General features: G+C 37.4%; 2 protein-coding genes across 7 annotated transcripts in view; one reads left to right on the top strand and one right to left on the bottom strand.

Moving 5' to 3' along the window:
* CEBPZOS (CEBPZ opposite strand) overlaps positions 1-19,542 on the top strand; it is a 48,388-nt gene extending 28,846 nt beyond the window's left edge. For 2 of the 6 annotated variants that reach the window (XM_077764277.1, XM_077764276.1), the window contains 4 exons: positions 4,230-4,345; positions 5,425-5,469; positions 6,054-6,138; positions 6,279-6,524. In XM_077764277.1, the coding sequence (XP_077620403.1) occupies positions 4,231-4,345; positions 5,425-5,469; positions 6,054-6,136 (243 nt within the window). In that variant the 5' untranslated portion in view covers position 4,230 and the 3' untranslated portion in view covers positions 6,137-6,138; positions 6,279-6,524. Of the gene's footprint in view, positions 1-1,531; positions 1,568-2,060; positions 2,319-2,468; positions 2,916-4,229; positions 4,346-5,424; positions 5,470-6,053; positions 6,139-6,278; positions 6,525-19,438 lie in introns of those variants that run through there. The other 4 variants (XM_077764275.1, XM_077764279.1, XM_077764274.1 and 1 more) reach the window with 4 other exon arrangements.
* The window catches only part of CEBPZ (CCAAT enhancer binding protein zeta), a 23,140-nt gene continuing 8,796 nt past the window's right edge, over positions 6,132-20,475 (bottom strand). The window contains exons 4-16 of the mRNA XM_077764271.1: positions 20,083-20,263; positions 18,741-18,829; positions 15,898-15,951; positions 15,235-15,337; positions 15,063-15,131; positions 13,658-13,724; positions 12,249-12,349; positions 11,522-11,579; positions 11,068-11,249; positions 10,345-10,431; positions 7,632-7,693; positions 7,338-7,419; positions 6,132-6,319 (exon numbers count right to left, since the gene is read on the bottom strand). Of these exons, the coding sequence (XP_077620397.1) occupies positions 6,180-6,319; positions 7,338-7,419; positions 7,632-7,693; positions 10,345-10,431; positions 11,068-11,249; positions 11,522-11,579; positions 12,249-12,349; positions 13,658-13,724; positions 15,063-15,131; positions 15,235-15,337; positions 15,898-15,951; positions 18,741-18,829; positions 20,083-20,263 (1,275 nt within the window). The 3' untranslated portion in view covers positions 6,132-6,179. The remainder of the gene's footprint in view (positions 6,320-7,337; positions 7,420-7,631; positions 7,694-10,344; positions 10,432-11,067; positions 11,250-11,521; positions 11,580-12,248; positions 12,350-13,657; positions 13,725-15,062; positions 15,132-15,234; positions 15,338-15,897; positions 15,952-18,740; positions 18,830-20,082; positions 20,264-20,475) is intronic.

Raw genomic sequence — 20,475 nt, 5'->3', positions numbered from 1 at the left:
AAGAAATATTTATCATGAGTGAATCTTTGAATAGGAATGAATCTCTAAAGACTACACATGTCTTGGCTGGAGGAAAAAGAAGAAGCTTAACAGAGTAGGTAACAGCTGGGGGTGGAGTTCTGAAAAGTTTTGAGAAAAATAGATTATGACAGGAAAAACAGTAGCTGACAAAACAAAGAACAGACCAAACACAAGTGATCTTAGGAGAAAAACTGGAGAGAAAGTCAGATATATAATATTAATAGAATGGAGGTTCAAGCCAGAGATAGTTACTATAGAGCAGATAGAAGAGATGAGAGCCTACACAAAGCCCAAACATTAAGAGGGTACTGATAAAGCCAGGTAGGGGAAGGGACGGTTCGGGATCTGGATATGTAGAGATCTGAGTGATCTGGACTAATGACATGCTTTAAATTAGTATAGTTTGCAGATCCATATTTCCTCCAACTTATGACGGTTTACTTGTGCAACTGAACCATGTACGCTGCACTGTGGGGGTTAGGTAGGAAAACTGGGCACGTCACAGAGAGCTCCTCAGAGGCACTTCCTTTACCTGTCTTTGACAAAGACAGCTCCAACTAGCTTGCCAAAAATAACTCACCCCTTCTCTAAAACCTCATTGATCCTTCAGATAAGTACCAAGACCGTAGGGACTCCTGGCTGGCGCAGCCAGAAAGACCCTAATCACTGTGTACTTTTCAATGGTTATTTGTGAATGTATTTTACCCCCACTAGACTATAACTTCAATGAAGGTAGATCTGTGAAGCCTGCTAGCCCAGGCTTCGTCTTGCACATAGTACCATAATAGACCTTTATATTCCTTTTTTCCTCTTCTGCCTTCTCCCCTTCTGCTTCTCCTTCTCTTCCCGTTGGGTAGTACAGGCAGTGCATCTTAAAATTCAATTTACAAACGAATTGTCTGGGGATCTGGCTAAAATGCAGATTCGGATTCAGTAGGTCTGCATTTCCTACAATTTTGTTTTGTTTTGTAAGTAGGCTCCATGCCCAACGTGGGGCTCAAGTTCATGACCCTGAGGAAACGAGGAGTTGCTTGCTCCACCACCTCTGCCAGCCAGATGCACCCGTAGGTCTGCATTTCTAAGAAACTTCCAGGTTGCTGATTCTATCACACTTTGGGTTGCAGAGTGTGGAAAAATAATTGAGCACAGGTCTTCCAGTCAGTGTCCCAAGTTCAAATCCAGTTTTGTCTCATGTAAGCTCTGTGATTTTGGGCAGGGTGAAACTCTCGCCTTCTCTGTACAATGAATTACTCATAGCACTTATGACATAGGGTTTTTCTGAGGATTAAATAAATTAATGTACATAGGCAGCAGTCAGGATCTACTCTCAGTAAGAAAAGCACAATAAAGGGGCACTTGGCTGGCTCAGTCAGAACATGCGCCCCTTGATCTTGGGGTCGTAAGTTCCAGCTCCACATGGGGTGTAGAAATTATTTAAATAAATAAAACTTTAAAAAAAAAAAAANATTACGGTGTGGGGCGGGGCCAGCGCTGGGGGGCGGGGCTTACACTCGCGCATGCGCAGTCCCGCACGTAAGCACTTCAGGTAAGAGAGTGGGTTGGCTCTAGTTGGGAGTCCTGAATCTTGCTCCACGGAGAGCTGAGGCGGGCAGGTTTTCTTTGGGGGGCGGGGAGGACAGATGGTCGCTAAAGTTCTAAGGTCATACGGAGGAAAGTTGGGTGTCGCTTTATCCATTCTGCCGGAGGGGCGCGGGAGAGGCCCGAGTGTTTCCGGGTCGCTCGGCGACCTTGGCCCCGTGACCCGGGCAGTGCAGCCTGAGATGCGCTCGGGCCGGGCGGAAGCGTGCGAGGGCCCCGGGCAGGCGGGAGGGCGCGGGGGGCCGCCGGGATACACCCGAGGCCCGGGGGCCGGGGGAGGGGGCCGCGCGAGGGCAGCTCCCGGAGGCCTCGCTGGCCCCTTGGTTCTGGGCCGTGGGGACCTGGACAAAGCGCTTCTGCTAAGCACACCCCGGGACGCAGCTGAGAAAGCTTGCTCTCCGACACCTAGCGTGTGAGGGACCTTGCTGTGTGATCAGTCGTGTTACCTGCCGTGTCGGTTTCCAGCTGGAACATAAGGCGCGTTCCGAAGCAGCAGTGCACGTTTAAGCTTGTGCACCCCGAACCAGCTTCTCATCCCCGTGTGATGGGAACCCCCATGGCACACAGCCCTGCCTTTCTTCGAGCCCAGTTCGAGGACTGCTTTCTTTTAAACTTCGCCTAAGTTCTGGCCTTCTCCAAAGTCTTGTCTAATCTTGTGCCTCCTCTGCTAGTTAGTAACCTTACTTTGTCCTGGACCGGTAAGCCCCTGGTGGTCTTTATCAACTAGGCGTTATCAGTCCTTATAAACACCTTTCCCGAACTTGAGGGGACTTGTAAACTGTGTATATATATTTTTCAAAAAGGTAAACGCTGAGTTACACGGTGTTATTTGTACTTTATGTTTTGAATCCTTCACTTCACCTTTCATTAGAACAAAACCACATTTTACTTGGATTCCTTACACTGTGGATATGACTGCAGGCAGGCTTTATTTTTAAGTTAAAAAAATTCTTGGGGTGCCTTGGTGGCTCAGTCGGTTAAGCACCCGACTTCAGCTCAGGTAATGATCTCACGGTTTGTGGGTTCGAGCCCCACATCGGCCTCTGTGCTGACAGCTAGCTCAGAGCTTAGAGCCTGTTTCACATTCTGTATCTCCCTCTCTCTCTGACCCTCCCCTGCTCACGCTGTGTCTCTCTCAGAAATAAATAAAACATTAAAAAAATTCTTTTTCACCCGTTGAACTTTAAAATTTACCCCAAGAAGGTCTCTGTACTGATCATGACTTACTTGGTGTGGGTACAGTATTGTAAACAAAACAGTTCATTCCCACCCACTCACCTGCCTGTCCGTTACATGTAAGTTGTTTTTTTAACTTCCTTTGCTTCATTTTTAAAGACATGAATAATAAAGTTTTAATCTTTTAGTCCCCACGGTGATCACATTATCAAAATGAGGGAAAGGGATTTTGGAGGGAAGGGACACCTGGTAAAGAGATTAATAGGATAATCCCACAAAGTAGGGTATTTAATTACCCCACTCTCAGGCATTATGAAAAGGAGTCAAAAGGAAATGGTGTAAACGCATGACAGTGGGCAGAGAGCTGGGACTGTACAGTATTACAGAGTTTAGCATCTCTGCACAGACATCAGAGAACAAACAGTATGACAAAGAGCATCCATTGGACGATATCAAGATCCTAAGATTAAAAATGACTGTTTTCTCCTCTTGTTGGGGTTATAGGGAGGCAGAGTAATAACTTGAGTTTACGTTTTCATATACTCAGTAAACTGAGTCCTAGATGTTATTTTCTTATATAGTCCTTTCCCTTGTTTAGCTTTTACATTAGAGAGAGAGAACAAAGACTCAAACCCTTTTTGATTAGCTTTTATTTTAATTAAAGGAAGAGAATCAAGATGTAAAGTCTAGTTTGCCACTTATGGGTGATGATGATCAGTTTTGCTCCTCATGTGGTCGGTCGAGGGGCCTCTTGTATAAAAGGCATTGGAGTTGCTTGCAAATGGGCAGATTACTGGGACCCTTACTCTCAACTTGCTGAATCAGAAATCGGGGGAAACTCCAGAATGAGGCCCAGGAATGTGCATTTTTAAGAAGCCTTCTTGGTGATGTAATTAGTTTGAAAATACTGTTAGAATAGCAACTCACCAAATCAAATTGATTTGCTGCTCAACTTTGTATGAAAGGCTTGGGCTGTGACACCTAGTTCAATATGTGTTGTATAAATAAATGGAAACCTCCAGTTACGAAACATACAACCACTTATAGAATAGCCTTACTTTTGTAGGGTACTTACAAAGGGCTTTCACATATGCCGCCCATTTAGATCATCTTCTTAGTTTGGTTAAAAAGAAATGATTTACCCTCTCTCTCAATGTTCTATAGTCTTAGGCAATTAAAAATCTTAGTTCCATAAATTGTTCTTTTTTCAGTGCTTTTTTTCACTTTTATCTCCTGCCTGTACTTTATCCAGTGGTATCTTTGGTTCATTGTGCCCCTGAGGGGTAGAGATTGAAAACTAGGAATGTGGGACATATCTAATACAAATAAGTATACAGGGTATACATCATTCAAACTGGGAATGGATTATTTTTATGGAAGTGGTATTGTTTGTATATGCTCATCCAGGTTTCTGTGTTTGTTGTTAAACGTAGGATGGCCCGCACTATGGAACCACTGGCAAAGAAGATCTTTAAAGGAGTTTTAGTAGTTGAACTTGTGGGCGTTTTTGGAGCATATTTTTTGTTTAATAAAATGAACACAAGTCAAGGTAATCCTAATTCAGAAGTTAATGTTTTCTAAAGGGGTGTACGGTTTGCTAACACATCTAGGTGCTAAACAGCAGTTTTAGAGAAATTCATTTCTTCCAGGAATTGGGCATTTTTATGGGCACAGGAGGAAGCTTGGTGTTAACTATGGACTTAATGACTCTTCCTAAATGTTGTTTGTAGACAAAGGAAAATGTTTTACACTTCTATGGATTTTACTAGTCGGGGGCATAGAGCAAGTGTTTTTGGTCTGGCTCAGTTTGGGAATACGGGTGGAAGAAATTCCGCCTGCCAGTTATATCTCCTTGTTTGGTAGAGTAGTGGTAGCATAGCTGATTTGTCAAGTAACCACTTTCAAAGGCTATCGTATCAGTTCTTCCTCTGTGTCAGTGCTGGGCGCTAAAAACCTTTCCCACGCCACTGGCTATCGCTGAAAGTGCTTGACATTTTGCAGGGGATTTTTAGAGTCTTCAACTCTTAAAATTAGTTAAGTGGTGCGTTCTTTCCCTAAAGCAGATAATAGTAGTCCTGGGGTGGTGGCCATCTTTGAAATTTGTCTTAGAAAGGTATTTTAGTGCAACACTGTGTTCCCGATGCTATTGGATTATCACAGTCTACACTTTTCAAGTATAAGGGTGTAAAAAAAAATATCCAAACAGTACTTAAGAGCAAATTAAAGTTTCTAATTATACTAAGAGAATAAAACAGAATCCATTGAATGAATTGTTTTTATGGATTCCATTTTACCTTGCTATAGAATTTGAAATACGTCTACCCGGTTTTTTATCTCAAACTTCATAGTTACACATGAACACTGAAAAGTTGCTTTTTATCCCTGTTCTATATAAATTACATGATATATACAGGCCAGATTTGCAAAACTGTAAAGTAACTATGGGAGGCAGCATGTAAGGCAAGTGCAACTTACCCCGTCTAAAAGGATATAGTTCTTGATTACCAGAAGGGCCTTAACACAGACTCTTATCTTATAGACCCTAAAGCTAGCATTAACTATGGACTCCATGTTTTAATACAATGAAATTTCTAGTCATATTTAATTCTAAGACTTTTTCTCCATCAGATTTCAGGCAAACAATGAGCAAAAAATTCCCCTTCATCTTGGAAGGTATGTTTTCCCTTAAGAGTATAAAACAACTTTTTCAGGTACCCATTAATTTTTTAAATGACCAATTAATGGTTAAAGGACTTTTTAAACTTTATGATGTCAAATTTCCAAGAAAAATTACTGTCTATCCCTATTTTAGCTCTTTCTGAGAACACAGGGTGGGGAGTATTCTCATTTGGAGAGGAGAGTAGCCAGTGGTTAAAAATGTAGACTTTGGAATGAAACCTATCTGAGGTGCTGATGGAATCAAACCACAACCTATAAAACTCTGGTTTGCCAATTTCTTGGAGCTGTTTCTCTGTATAGTAGTGATAATAATGCCCACCTTATGAACTGTTGTAATGATTAAACAAGATGACATTGTGTAATCACTCAGCATAGTATCTGCTATAAAGTCGTGCTTAATAAATAGTGCTTATTATAATGATTAGTACAGATGCTTGAGGGCTTATATGTGAAATATGTATCCTACTTTTTTCATTTTACTATTAAGAAATAAGGAAAAGAGGTTTGATTTCTTTCAATATAGTTTAATTTTGACACTTTTACATGATTTTATAAATGACAGCTGTATTTATTTATAGTTTATTACAAATCCATTGAACAATCTGGAATGTATGGCGTCAGACAGCAAGATCAAGAAAAATGGCTGAATAGCAAAAATTAAGAGTAAGTACAATTTTAACTTCTATAGTTCACTTAGAAAACAATCATTTTCTTTGCTTTTTAATTTTCTGTGTGGACTTTGGCCTCTTCTTTTTGAAATTTTTCTTTTTCTTGATGATACTTTTCACATCTCTGTTGTGTAGCCAGTCATCACGTTCAGCCTCCCATCTAAGCTGTTTGAGACCTTTGTGGGGAAGAAGAAAAGATGAGCACACCACGCTGTAGACTCCTGGCCTCGCAGAGCAAAACAGGAACTGCTGATCTGCTGAGGCCTAGTCCCTTCCCATCCATAGTGCATATCCCCTGCTTTTGTTTGTTGCTTTCCTTCAGCATTTATTGTTAAAGATTACTGTTTAACAAATAAAAGTCTAGGACAAGAAAGGAATAAATACTCTGAAGAATTTTTTCCCCCAGAACACTTTTATTAGCAAAAGAACAGAAGCCAGTAACAACATCAGAAGTAATAAAAATGTCTATAAAGTACTTATAAAGCTACTAAGTATATTCATAATATATAAAAACAAACAGCCTGTCTAAAAGAGTTAAACAGTTTAAAGTAACTACAGTCTTCATTTAAAAATTTTTTTATATTTATTATTTTGAGAGGAGACAAAGTACACAAGTGGGGGAGGGCCAGGGAGGAGAGAGGGCACCCCAAGCAGGCTCCGCACCATCAGTGCAGAGCCTGATCCTATAAACCATGGGATCATGACCTGAGCTGAAACGAAGAGCTGGCTGCCGAACTGACTGCGTCACCCAGGCGCCCCAAAGGTAACTAGTCTTTACTGCTGTAGTCCAAATGTTTTTTAATCCTACACGCTCCCTACACACAGATGAAAAGGCCATTCCTTCAGGGTTGTAAGGAACCATTTTACTTATCCTTACTAAAAAAAGGTTGTCTAAAAACACATCTTCAGAAGTTGTAAGTTAAGGGGCGCCTGGGTGGCTCAGTCGGTTGAGCGGGTGACTTCGGCTCAGGTCATGACCTCACAGTTGGTGGGTTCGAGCCCCGCATCCAGCCCTGTGCTGATAGCTCGGAGCCTGGAGTCTGCTTCAGATTCTGTGTCTTCCTCTTTCTCTGACCCTCCCCTGCTCATGCTGTCTCTCTCTCTCTCAAAAATAAATAAAAACATTACAAAAAAAAAAAGAAGTTGTAAGTTAAGGCTATTTAAAAACCTCCATAAAACATTCAAGTTACTTACTTGCATTATCCTTGTTAGCCATGGCATTCATGCCAATGTTATCAAACTTGGATCCCATATTTTCATCCAGTAGGTGGCCAAACTTAAAAAGAAATACATTTATTAGAAAACTCAAAGCAGTCTAGAATAGGTAGCTTCTTTTTTTTCTTAAAGATTTTATTTTTAAGTAATCTCTCCACCCAATATGGGGCTTGAACTCACAACCCCAAAATCAAGAGTGTACTCTATCAACTCAGCCAGCCAGGTACCATAACCTAGAATAGCTAACTTCATAAAGCAGTACATTAGTCTTACCTCTTCAGCCGATACAAATAGGCTGGAGTCATTGAAATTTCCTTTCCGTTTTTTCCTTGGTCCTAAAAAAAGTATAAGCTTAGATTATTAAATTGTAAAGCCAATAATTATCGAAAAATACAAATTTTCTACAATTAAAGTATAGTGGACACACAATGTTACATTAGTTTCAAGTGTACAACACAGTGAGTGATTCAACAATCTTTCAACATAGTTTTGTTAAAAAGTTGTATTTGGGTTAAAATACACAATTACAGTTACCTTCTAGCACCATTAAGCAACTGGCATTTAAAAACAAATATATTTAAGAGTTAGTATACAGTACATTTAAAATAGTATCCTAACAGAATTGTTTAGACGACAAATAGTGTCTTGCCTGCCTTTCTGATTTGGCCACTGATCAAGGTTTACCTAATCTCATAGTATCAGGCAAGATTAATGCCTAAGTTGACACAGATGAAGTTTAGAATATTTAAGGCAAACTGTAAATTCTCATTAAGTCAGAGGTTTTATTCTTTGAACTAATAGTGAAGAAAGTGATGACAGAAGGTTATTATTATGTTGTAAATGAAATTTTTGTTTATGCTTCTCAAAGTGGTTCTCCTTAGAAAAAATAAACTCAATTTGTAATTGTGAATATAAACTTGTTAAGTTTATTTATTTCTTTATTTAGAGAGGGAGACTGAGCAAGAGCAGGGGAGGGGCAGAGACAGAATCCCAAGCAGGCTCTGTGCTACCAGCACAGAACATGACGTGGGGCTTGAACTCACAAATGCAATATCATGACCTGGACACTTAACTGACTGAGCCACCCAGGCGATAAACANGCAAAAAAAAAAAATTTAAAAAAAAAAAAAAAAAAACTTAGAAAAAATTTAAAAAAAAATAAGAAACATCTATTTCTATTACTTACTGAATTTTAATTCATACACAAAATCACATTATATAAAAATATATTAACTGGAAATACTGCTTTTATCCATTTTCAGTTTTTCCAAAACAGTATTACTGAAATTCTTTGCTTTTAGTAGGGCCATTTAAAAAATATTTTTATTTACTATGGGGCACCTGAGTGGCTCAGTCAGTTAAGCATCCAACTTTGGCTCAGGTCTTGATCTTGCAGCTCCAGAGTTCGAGCTCTGCTGTTGGGCTCTGTGCTGACAGCTTGAAGCCTGGAGCCTGCTTTGGATCCTTTGTCTCCCTCTCTCACTGCCCCTCCCCTGTTCACTCTGTCTCTCTCTCCCTCTCAAAAATAAACATTTAAAAAATTTCAATTTTTACTTTTTTTTTACAGTTTATTTTTTGAGAGTATGCGTGTGTGAGTGAGGGAGGGGCGCAGAGAGAGAGAAGGAGAGGAAGATTCCCAAGTAGATTCCAGATTGTCAGCACAGAACCTGACATGGGGCTTGATCCCACATACCATGAGATCATGACCTGAGGCAAAACCAAGAGTCAGACACTTGGGAGATCCCAGGCATGCTCTGTACTCAGTGCAGAGCCTGACCTGGAGCTCGAAAGCACAAATGCTGTGAGATGATGACCTGAGCCAAAACAGTTGGATGCTTAACTGACGGAGCCACCCACGTGCCCTGTTTCTTTTTTAATTTTAAGTAATCTCTATACCCAACATGGGGCTCAAATTTAAGACTCCGAGTTGCATGCTCTACTGACTGAGCCAGCCAGGTACCCCAACATTTCTTTTTGGGGATTATTTTAGGGAAAATTGTCTTATATTTGAACACATGCTAATGTTAAATTGTGACCTTATACCACTCAGTGGAAGATAAAATCTGAAAGATAATGTTATAATTTACATATCAGGTAAATCAATCTCTTAATTAGAATGATTGTCTACTACAACTATGGTTGTCAGTAGTTGAAAGAGCTTATAAAAGTTCTGCAGGTATAAATGTCTGAGAGACTACTATCAAAATATAGTTACTATTTTTGGTATTTATTAGCAAAAATATTTAATGTCCAAAATATTTTAACATTTGTTTAAGTGTTGTCAAGTATTTTAATTATTTTTTAACTTTATAAATCTATTTTGATTCTTTATCAGTATTTACTAGACTGCAGAAGCTAGAGTGGCGTTAGAAGCAAAGCATGGGAAAAAAAGTAAGCCTATGAATTTATCACAGACTTCAGGAATAAAATATAATGCTTTCTACATTAAAAAAATTTTTTTAATGTTTATTTTTGAGAGAGACAGAGATTGAGCTCAAGCAGGGCAGAGGCAGAAAGAAAGGGAGACACAAATTGTGAAGCAGGCTCTAGGCTCTGAGCTGCCAGCACAGCCTGACCTCCGAGGCTTGAACACACCAACCATGAGATCATGATCTGAGCTGAAGTCAGACACTTAACCCACTGAGCCATGCAGGTGCCCCTTGCTATCTCCATTTTTATTAAAAAGTTAAAACTGTCACCCTTTTTATTTTACCACCGCTTTACAAGTGTTAACATTAAAAGGCATAATCTGTTATGAGACACTTTAAAGATGGTTGAGATTTACATTAGGAAGTTATGAAGAGAAAATAATTGAAGGTATGTGTGGCAAACAATTTTCACATATTAAAAATAGAAAAAAGTTATCCATTATAAAAGCAAAAACTAAATTATACTAACCAATTAAAAAGTTTCTCAAAATGATAATGAGTGGTAACTTCTACATAACCACTGCTTAGGTTTAAAAGAGAGTAAATACATTTCTTACCCTGAAATGATCCAGCAAAGTCAAAATCATTTGCACCTTTTCTCTTGCTTCTCTTTGTATCAATTTTGGAGCTGACGCCATCAACTTCTGTTCCAAAAACAAAAACAAAACAAAACAAAAAAACACCATGCTATTAAGCAATTTAAAAAACAACAGAACTGCTATTGGGCTAAGAAAAATGATGATTATTTTGATTAACTTTTAGAAATAATTACTATTCTAAAATTTTAAAAGGAGAACTTAACAGCTCAACAGGTATTGAAGAGACAGCCTAACTCTGATTAAAATAAAAGCCCAAACACCTGTATGATTCAGTAGGCTGGGCATCCGACTGGCGCAGGTCATGATCCCAGGGTGGTGGGATCAAGCTCTGTATCAGGCTCTGTGCTGAGTATGGAGCCTGCTTGAGATTTTCTCCCTTTCCCTCTGGCCCTCTCCCCAGCTCATGCTTTCTCTAAAATAAAAAATAAAAAATTTATACATATCTATGTGTGTGTGTGTATATATATATGTATATAATGCCCAAAACTCAACCTCTTTAAAAAAAAAAAAAGCCCTTCAGTTCCAAATAATAATAAGAGGGGAAAGGTTCTATTTAAATTTTTGGCCAATATGATTATTAATTTGAGTACAGGTTAATATGTAAAAAAGAAACACTGCAATAGAAAAACTGAGGAATAAAGGAAGATGTATTTTTGCCCCATATTTAAAAAGTGCCCTTACTTTCATCGTCCAACGCATCCATGAATGTTCCTCCATCTTCACCAATTTCAGTAAATTCCTCATTCATACTTCCTAAAGAAACTTCATCATCATCTAAGTTATCAAACAGGTCATCATCACTGCCTTCTGAATCTTCATCTTCTGGGTCTTCCTTAGCACCTTTCTTTTTCTTTTTCATGTTGCTGAAGAAAAGCAAAAACTTGTAATGGAGAACATTTTCCTAAGTGTTTTTTGGTGACAGCAGGGTACTAGGCTCTTAAAAGACAGCATAGAACCTCCATTTAATATACTAACGTGCATTATAAAGGTCTAAAATGAAAGTACAATATCCATTTCCCAAACTTATTTCAGTAAGTTTCTCCTACACATCATGTAGTCCTGTACTGTACCGTTCTGAGGACAACAATTTGGGAAATGCTGGGGGGAAAAAAAAGATTGAAGAAAAGTATTTTACCCAGCAAAATCAAGGTCATCCTTTCCAGAGGTGAAACAATTATCATCTTCAAATGTGTCTGTCAGAGAACAATAAACAAATTGTCAGATATAGCAAGGAATAACAAAATTGACATATGTCTTCGATTTGAATCAATTAACACTGTCATGACTGTATCAGTTATGACAAGTAAATACCAAAATAATATAAATCTGATTATTGCTACTATGTTTGGTTAATCTACATAAACCTATGAATATACTAACCTTAATTAAATCCCCAAAATAAAGTGGATTCCAGTTAATTTCAACTTCTTTCTACAACTCTTTTATGGAAAGAAGGTAAATATCAAAATACTTAGCAATTTGTAGTCCTTTTAAGTGGTTGTTTTTAAGTGCTTATTGTATTATATCTATACAATGCACAAGAAAAACAAACTCAATGTAAGCTTTTCTAATTTCCCATTTTTTGTTTTAGCCTAAAGATAGATGAAGGAATACACGCCATGTAAATACAAATTTATTTTTCCCATTAACAGTTCATGCATAATCACATAAATTGTTCTGGAGCAAGTGTAAGTGAACCACCATATGCCACCAAAGTACTTCTCAATCCTCCACTGTCATTTGCATGGTATTCTTAGCTAAATGAATTTCTAAAACTAAGATCATTCCTACCACTAATATTCCAATATTCTACAAGGAAATAGATTATTTTACAAATTGAAGAGTTGACAAAAACATATTACCAATCATCTTTTCAAATTCCTCATCATCCACATCTTCTATACTTTCTTCATCTGCATTCCGTTTTTGTTTCTCCTTAACAATAGCAACTTTTTTATAGTATCTAAAATAAAATGGATGTTATATATTTGATAATTTTATGGAAGAGCCCATTTTACTATAATTAAAGCACCTATGACCAGTGACACAAACAAGTATAAAAACTATTAATTGGATATAAATGACTAATACTTGTATTTATCGTAGAAAAATAGTTTTGAATTAAAATAGAAACCTCTGGATGTGAAGTAGAATACATTTCAAAAATTTAGGATTCAGATCTTCATAGAAACATCTTAATTAAACAGCTAGTAAAGAATGTTTTTTAGTATCACCACTAATGATTTAAGTGTTAGAATAAAACCAGCTGTGACTCGGGGCACCTGGGTGGCTCAGTCGGTTAAGCGTCTGACTCTGGCTCAGGTCATGATCTCATGGTTTGTGGGTTCAAGCCCCGCTTTGGGCTCTGTGCTGACAGCTGGCTCAGAGCCTGGAGCCTGTTTCAGATTCTGTGTTTCCCTCTCTCTCTGACCCTCCCCTGTTCACGCTGTCTCTCTCTCTCTCAGAAATAAATGAAACATTAAAAACAAAACAAAAAACCCAGCTGTGACTCTAGAGAATATCTAATCACAATATTTTATCAGGCAGACCTATCCTCATACAAGGGTACAGTGAAACTTGGCATTCTGCAAATGGGATCATACTCTCAAAACTCTTCACACAAAATGTTTTTAAAAAACCAAACCAAATCAAATGGACTTAACCAATCAGATAATGATAATAATATCAGTAGGTTTAGGACTTCTCTCTATAGCAGCACAGTGAATTTTGCTAATTCTGCCTTGAACCATGTTTTATACAAATTACTCATGAGTTGCGTTTTATGTTAGACTGAAAACAGACTTAAAGCCTGTAAAACAACTACTATATTAAATGTAGAAATTAAAGATTAAGTTTCACAAAGTCAAGTCATAAAATAAAAATATCCCCAAATTTACTTGTTTTATTCACTTACATATCTTTTTTTTTTTTAATTTGAAAGAGAGAAAAAGTGAGTGAGACAGAATGTTCGCAAGCTGGGGAAAGGGGCAGAGGGAGAGAGAGACAATCCCAAGTCCACTCGATGCTCAGCAGAGACCAAGACGAAATCAAGAGTCAGACATTCAGCCGACTGAGACACACAGGTGCCCCATATTTCACTTAGAGATCTTAAGATTAGCAAACCAAATGATTTATAAACTCCCTTTGCAAAACAACATAAAAACCTACCTTCTGATCTTTTCAAGATACACCTATGTTAATGAAACATTTTATGGAATCTAAAAATTTAAATTTTAATAGCACCCAAATGAAACTGTATTAAGTACATTACCTGTAGAAAAATAGCTCATCCACTGGTATTTGGCTTTCTTCTTTTGCAAGGAACTCCTTACTGTTCACTAGGAAAACATATGAAGATAAAAACTTTATTAAAGTAGTCCTTTTTTGTTACTCAAGCTCTTAAGACTACCTACAGCATACTATAAAGTCCTAAATGTTAAGGCAGGTGGACAGAAGGGATCTTCTAGTGCACAGGACAATCTCTGGAAAAGTCTGAGTGCAGAAGACCCAACACTGAGGCTATCTGTCAGCTACAGTGAAGTATATGGCCACCGCTGCTTCTTCACAGAGAAAGAACATGGTTTTCTCGTTGTCCTCCAACTGCATCCAGGATCCCAATTTCAAGAGAAAATTAAAGAGTTCTCTTAATAATCACTTCATACTTGACATTTTCATCACAGAAAAAAGACAATAATGCCTGCCATTCTGGAACAGGAAGTAAAGGTAAACAGAATTCCCCACAATTTTACATAACACTAAGATAGAAACTAAGGAAAAAGAACAAGGCACTACAGGAATATCAGTTTTCTCTCTTCACGATAAAAATTTCTAACTCCTCTTGATTAAAGGCAGATTTGGGTGAATTCTAACTATTAACTTTGGGCAATTCCGTTTACATCTCTGGGCCTCTGTGAAATACATCAGTTGGAAATTAAATGATTTATAAGGTGCAAGTTAATCCTAGTCTCTGAACAAAAAGCTGTGGTTATATATAAAGAAATGTCTGAATACAGAAACAGAATCAGGTCCACAAGATGGGTACTCAAAACCCACAGAAGGTTATTAACTAGTTTAAAATCCCCACTCTTGCATGTGTACGCACATGCTCACTCTCTCTCAAAATAATAAACATTAAAAAAGGGGAGAAACCTATAAAAAATGATGCTTTGTGACAAAAGCAGTTGTGGGTTTTCTGCTGAACCTGTATTAGAGAGCTTACGATGGTCTTTAACTATAAAAGATAGTTATATGTGTGTGTGCCGGAGGGGGGTCATCACTGATAAAGCTATAGATGACAAGAAATGGCAAAATTACTGTTCAAGCTGATGATAGTTATAAGGGGTTCATTATACTATTTGTGTATTTACTTTGGGTATGTTTGAAACTTTCTGTAATGTTAAAAAAAAAAAAAAAGCCCAGTCAGACCCAGTAAAATTGNGTTCATTATACTATTTGTGTAATTACTTTGGGTATGTTTGAAACTTTCTGTAATGTTAAAAAAAAAAAAGCCCAGTCAGACCCAGTAAAATTACGAATGCATACACATTTTAAGGAACAAGATAATGTCTCTGGTGCTTCGGTATTATTCTGGTAAAGTGGAGGAAAGAGGAACACAATTTATGTATTACTGACTTGTACTACCTTGTCCATTTCAACTGTCCAGGCTTGATGCTTACCAGCAAGACTACGAACATCCTTCATAAAATGTTTTCTTTTTGGCTGCATCACAACGCTATCTGTGTTTTCTAAAATATAAAATCAAGACAGTGCAATGTAAAATCTAGTTGTATGCTCATTTTATTTATTAAATGTCAACACTGAAAACCAAATAATTAAATAGAAGCATACCTTTGCCTTTATGTGGCTTTGGATTTCGGTATACAAATCGATCTAAGAATCTCATTAATGTAAAATCCTGGAGTGGGTCCCCTGAATATTGAATATGATTTCCCTGAAAGGTGGAGGGTGTGGGAGGATTAGGAGCTTAACTCAAATTATATATATGCATCCAGATAAGGAAAAAAAGGAGAAACACAATGCACCAAAGGCACAAACATGCCATAAATGACCGTTCAAATATCCATCTCATCCCTCTTTACTTGAAGAATCACACACATACTCATACATATACATATGTACTTTATGATGGACTGCTGACTTTATGAATAGGTAAATGATTTTAATACTCTGGGTCATCTAACTATCAACCAGGAACCAAACAATGAAGTTGCAAACATAGCAAATGGGAAAGGAATGGGCACTCTTCCTCAGAAGAAAAGCCAGAATGTAGTAACAGTTGCAGTTTTCTAATATCCTATATTTCCACTCACCTCAGAGTGGGAAGAATTATCTGCTGCATTGTATTAAACAAGCCATTGCTCCTTTACAACAGCAGAAAATGTTTATAATTCCATGTGGTAGAGAGAAAACAATGTATGTCTAATTACTGATTATCTAAAACTAGATTATTTATTTTTTCTTATTTCTTATCTTGCAGTATTTTAGACTTACCTGAAGGATAGTCTTTGCAAAAAGGGCCACAGAGGGATGAAAATGCTCAGACAGCTAAAAAGAAAAACGTAAGCAAAGTCAACTCTTACTACAGTAAATCCAAAGAACTGAAATTTGAGCCAGTACATTAGAGAAGACTGATTACTCAAAACTTTGGTCTCTGGAGTGCTTTATACATTTAAACGTCAAGGACCTCAAGAGCTTCCTTAATTTAAGTGGGATACACCTGTTATTTACCTAACAGAAATTACAACAGAAAAAAATTTTATAAGTTTATTAATTCTGAAAGAAAGCCAGATGCGGGGCTGGAAATGTGAGATCATAACCTGAGCTGAAATCAAGAGTCAGGTGCTTAACCAACTGAGCTACCCAGGCACTGGCAAAAGATTTTTTTTTTAAGTTTTTATTTATTTAAGTAATCTCTACACCCAATGCAGAGCTCAAACTCAACCTGGAGATTAAGAGTCACATGCTCTTCTGACTGCGCCAGTCAGGTACCCTACAACAGAAAAATTTTAAACAACTGTTTATAGTCCATTTAAAATAACAATGAGTCTATTACATATTAATACAAATTATATGTTTTATGAAAAATAAGTTTCCCAGAATAAATAAGTATTAGAAGAGCTGAATTATTTCACAGTTTTGTAAACCTACTTAATGTCTGGCTTAATAGAAGACAGTGGATTCTCATACATGCTTTTGTAGTCCATGTTATTTTTCGTTGGAAGTACAGAAGACAGTCTTGCCTCACACAGATACATAATTGGAAATAGGAGGGCTAACTAACAGCTTTTCACATAATTGTGGATTTTCTTCTTTGCTACTACACCCAAACTGAAGATTAGTTGCAATACGGAATCTGAAACCTTATCAATCAGCTTTTCATACTTGCTACTTAAAATTATTTAGTCTACTTTGAATAGATCTCTTATTCATGACTTTGTAACACTGTGCATCAGTCATTTGGAAAATACTCCTTGACGTATGCAGGTCTTCCAAATGTCGGTTACATTATCACAAAAATCACATTGTTAGTGGTGATAAAATCAGAAGAGTTTTTACATATTGAGAAAATGTCTAGTTCAAGGTAGTGGTTACAAGATTTCCACACTTTTAGTCTTTGCTTAAAAGCTTGAATTTTAGGGGTGCCTGGGTGGCTCAGTCAGTTAAGTGTCCGACGCAGTTCATGAATTTGAACGCCACATCGGGCTCTGTGCTGACAGTTCAGAGCTTGGAGCCTGCTTTGGTTTCTGTGTCTCCTTCTCTCTCTGCCCCTCCTCATTTGCACGGTCTCTCTCAAAAATGAATAAACATTAAAAAAAAAAAAGGCTTGAATTTTATCACTGACAACAAATATTGTCAGTTGTTTCACTTGAAGTGAGAGATTCACTTCATTCACTTTCAAGAAAATGTCTCCCAAATACGAAGATCTGAGTAACCAGTGTATCAGTCAGCCAGTTTTTCATGAAAAAAACAGCTGGTTGAACTTACAACAAACTACACAGGTACTTTTCCTAAGACACGAGAAAAACCTTCGTACTTAGATATGCAGCAGAAGTATGTTATGCACTCTTGATGTATACGCACACAGAATATAAAAAGACATGTTCTTTAGGGTCAAGACAATCACTAATTTTTCCTGTTTCATCATTCCTCTATGATACTGGCTTTTCTTTTTTTTTCTTTCTTTCTGAAGGTAAGAGGCAATGAAAAATGTAATGGCTATGACTACAGTGTGGTGCTATTGTCCTCATCTGTGCTAAGGCACAGTTTTATCCATTTCTTTAACATCATCAGTGCCACTGTCGACAGTTACAAAGGCAAATATGTGCCTTGGTATCACTATGAAAGTAGCCGTGACCTTGCAGACTCACTGAAAAGGTGTCAAGGACACACAGGAGTCTATAACAAAGCACCTACTTGTTTAATCAGAAAGTTTATTGGAAATCTCAATTCCTCGAATGCATCTTTTAAAATGTTTCTTTATTTTTGAGAGAGAGAAAGGGCGTGAACAGGGGAGGGGCAGAGAAAGATGGGAGACAGAATCTGAAGCAGGCTCTAGGCTCTGAGCTGTCTGCACACAGCCTAACGTGGGGCTCGAACTCATGACTGTGAGATCATGACCTGAGCCAAAGTTAGACACTTAATGGACTGACCCACCTACGTGTCCCTCCTAATGCATTTAAAAAGTAACTTTATTTGTAAATAGTTCTATCTTCACAAAACATCTCAGGGAAATCTAATGTATAAAGCAAAATTTACCCAATATACAGAGTCATTATACGTAATAACTTACCTATAAAGAGCATTTCTTTTATTAATCATTATTATTAAAATGTTGTATTTATTATATTATTTATCAATTTTGCATGCACATTATTTAAGAGTTTCTATACGTGAATGTAGAAATGCATAAATGTGTAAATTTAGGGGTGCCTGGATGGCTCAGTTGGTTAAGCGTCTGACTCTTCATTTAGGCTTAGATCATGATCTCACAGTTCCTGAGTCTGAACCCTGCACTGGACTCTACAGTGACAGTGCAGAGCCTGCTTAGGATTCTCTCACCCCTGCCCCTCCTGTGCACACATGCATGCTCTCTCCCTTAAATAAATTAAAAAAATAAATGTGTAAATTTAATGTTTGCCAGAGGCCACAGAAATATGGGTTAAAAGCATTACAGCTGGGTGACACACTTCAAATTGCTTCCTTATGCCAATTAACTAACATCTAAGTAACTAAACACTATAATTTACAAGAAAAATGAAAACTTCAAAGTATTAAATCCGTGAGGGCAAATATAAAGCACTAATGAATTAAAAGACAATTTAAAATTACTTTACCTTTTTGAGTTCCCAAAGACTAGTGTTTTCAGCTCCACAGAACAGAGGGTTTCTACTGAATGGATCATATGTCTTTAATTGTTTGCCACCTGAGAACAAAAAAATACTATCTCTCAAATGTTTTATTCCTAACCCAAGAGTGCACTAAAACTGTCACCATTAATGTTGTCTCCAATAACTGTAATATATTACACGTGTATGTCATAGTACTATAATTTTCAACAACAGTAGTTAGCCAGGTATCTTACCTAGATAAAAAAAAAATCTTAAGCCCCAACAAGAATTAGTTATGGTACCCAAGATAGCATTTGCTGCCTTGAAATAGCAAACTGAATAAACCAGGCAGCAGAAGGTGCCCCAATCTAGGTCAACTAGATCATAAGTGTTAAATGGCAAATAACCTGAAGATAAAATAGGTCTAAATTCTTTTGGAACTTCAAAAGCACTGAATATTTGTTATTAAATTATGTCCAGAAATAATTCTCACTTTGAACAAGTTTTACATTATCTTCTTTATGTTTTCAGAAACTCAGGATCAAAAATTTAATAGAACTTTCAGAACACATTACAAAGAACTCTCTACTTCACAATGCTCATCATCTTTCTAAAGGATTACTCTCAGTCTGGCCTTCAGAAACTGATGGATTCTTTTAAAAACTTTCCTGCTTGCTACCAGACTTCTCTTTTATATTTCACAGGCAAACAAGTCTGGGGGGATGAAATAATTTGACCCAGAGTCCCACAACAGGTTTGAAGAAATGGATCTGGCACATTTCTTGATCTCCAAGGTTAGTGTGCTTTTCTTTTAGAGCCCCAAATAAAGAGGCTGCATTTCCAAAAGGTATTTGCTTTAATTTCTAAGATCTAAACTACTTTAAAATGTGTTATTATCTGCAGTATTATTAAGTAGATCAGTGATTCTCTATATTAAAAATTTAACTCTAAGTTCCTGAATATATCTGGTTATAAAAGCTCTACTTAAAAAAAAAAAAAGAAAGAAATAACTGAGGTTTTCTAAAATGGTGTACTATTAATTTCTATTAAGATCAAAGGGGAGGGGCGCCTGGGTGGCTCAGTCGGCTAAGCATCTGACTTCGGCTCAGGTCATGATCACACAGTTCGTGGGTTCGAGCCCCGCATCAGGCTCTGTGTTGACAACTAGCTCAGAGCCTGGAGTCTGCTTCAGATTCTGTGTCTCCCTCTCTCTCTACCCTCCCCTGCTCATGCTGCCTTTTTCTCTCAGAAATAAATAAAACATTAAAAAAAAAAAAAAAGATCAAAGGGGAATTCAGTTCCCTGGTTTAAAAGTTCAAGAGAAAAATTTAAGGATTAAGAAACTCACCTTTCAAATTATCGAAGTGCACCCAAGAAGCAGACTCTGATTTATTTGTTCCCACAGGACTTTCAGACACAGTTTCTTCTGTCTCAGCTTTTTTTACTGTATCTGTTTCTTTATCTGCATCAGTGAATTGTTCTGTGTCTTCATCATCTCCTATGTCAATAAAATTCTCTTCATCGGACTCCTAAAACAATGTTTTAATAAATCTACATCAATCAACTAAAAGTCTGTATTTAGTTCAGCGAGGGAGCTTTGAAGAAGATCCACTTATTGCAATAATGGTGAAACATGAACGTTCCATCAATCTAATTTATAATGAGAGGATTCCATGTTCTTTCTCCTAAATGTAAAAGGAATTCAGTTTTCAGCCACAATTCCCTGGAGACTTTGGGGCTT

The sequence above is a fragment of the Crocuta crocuta genome, unplaced genomic scaffold (genome assembly GCF_008692635.1).
Source record: "Crocuta crocuta isolate KB4526 unplaced genomic scaffold, BGI_CrCroc_1.0 scaffold164, whole genome shotgun sequence".
NCBI classification, from domain to species: domain Eukaryota; kingdom Metazoa; phylum Chordata; class Mammalia; order Carnivora; family Hyaenidae; genus Crocuta; species Crocuta crocuta.
Note: the sequence above shows the minus strand (reverse complement) of the source record. Positions and strands in the feature narration are given on the sequence as shown.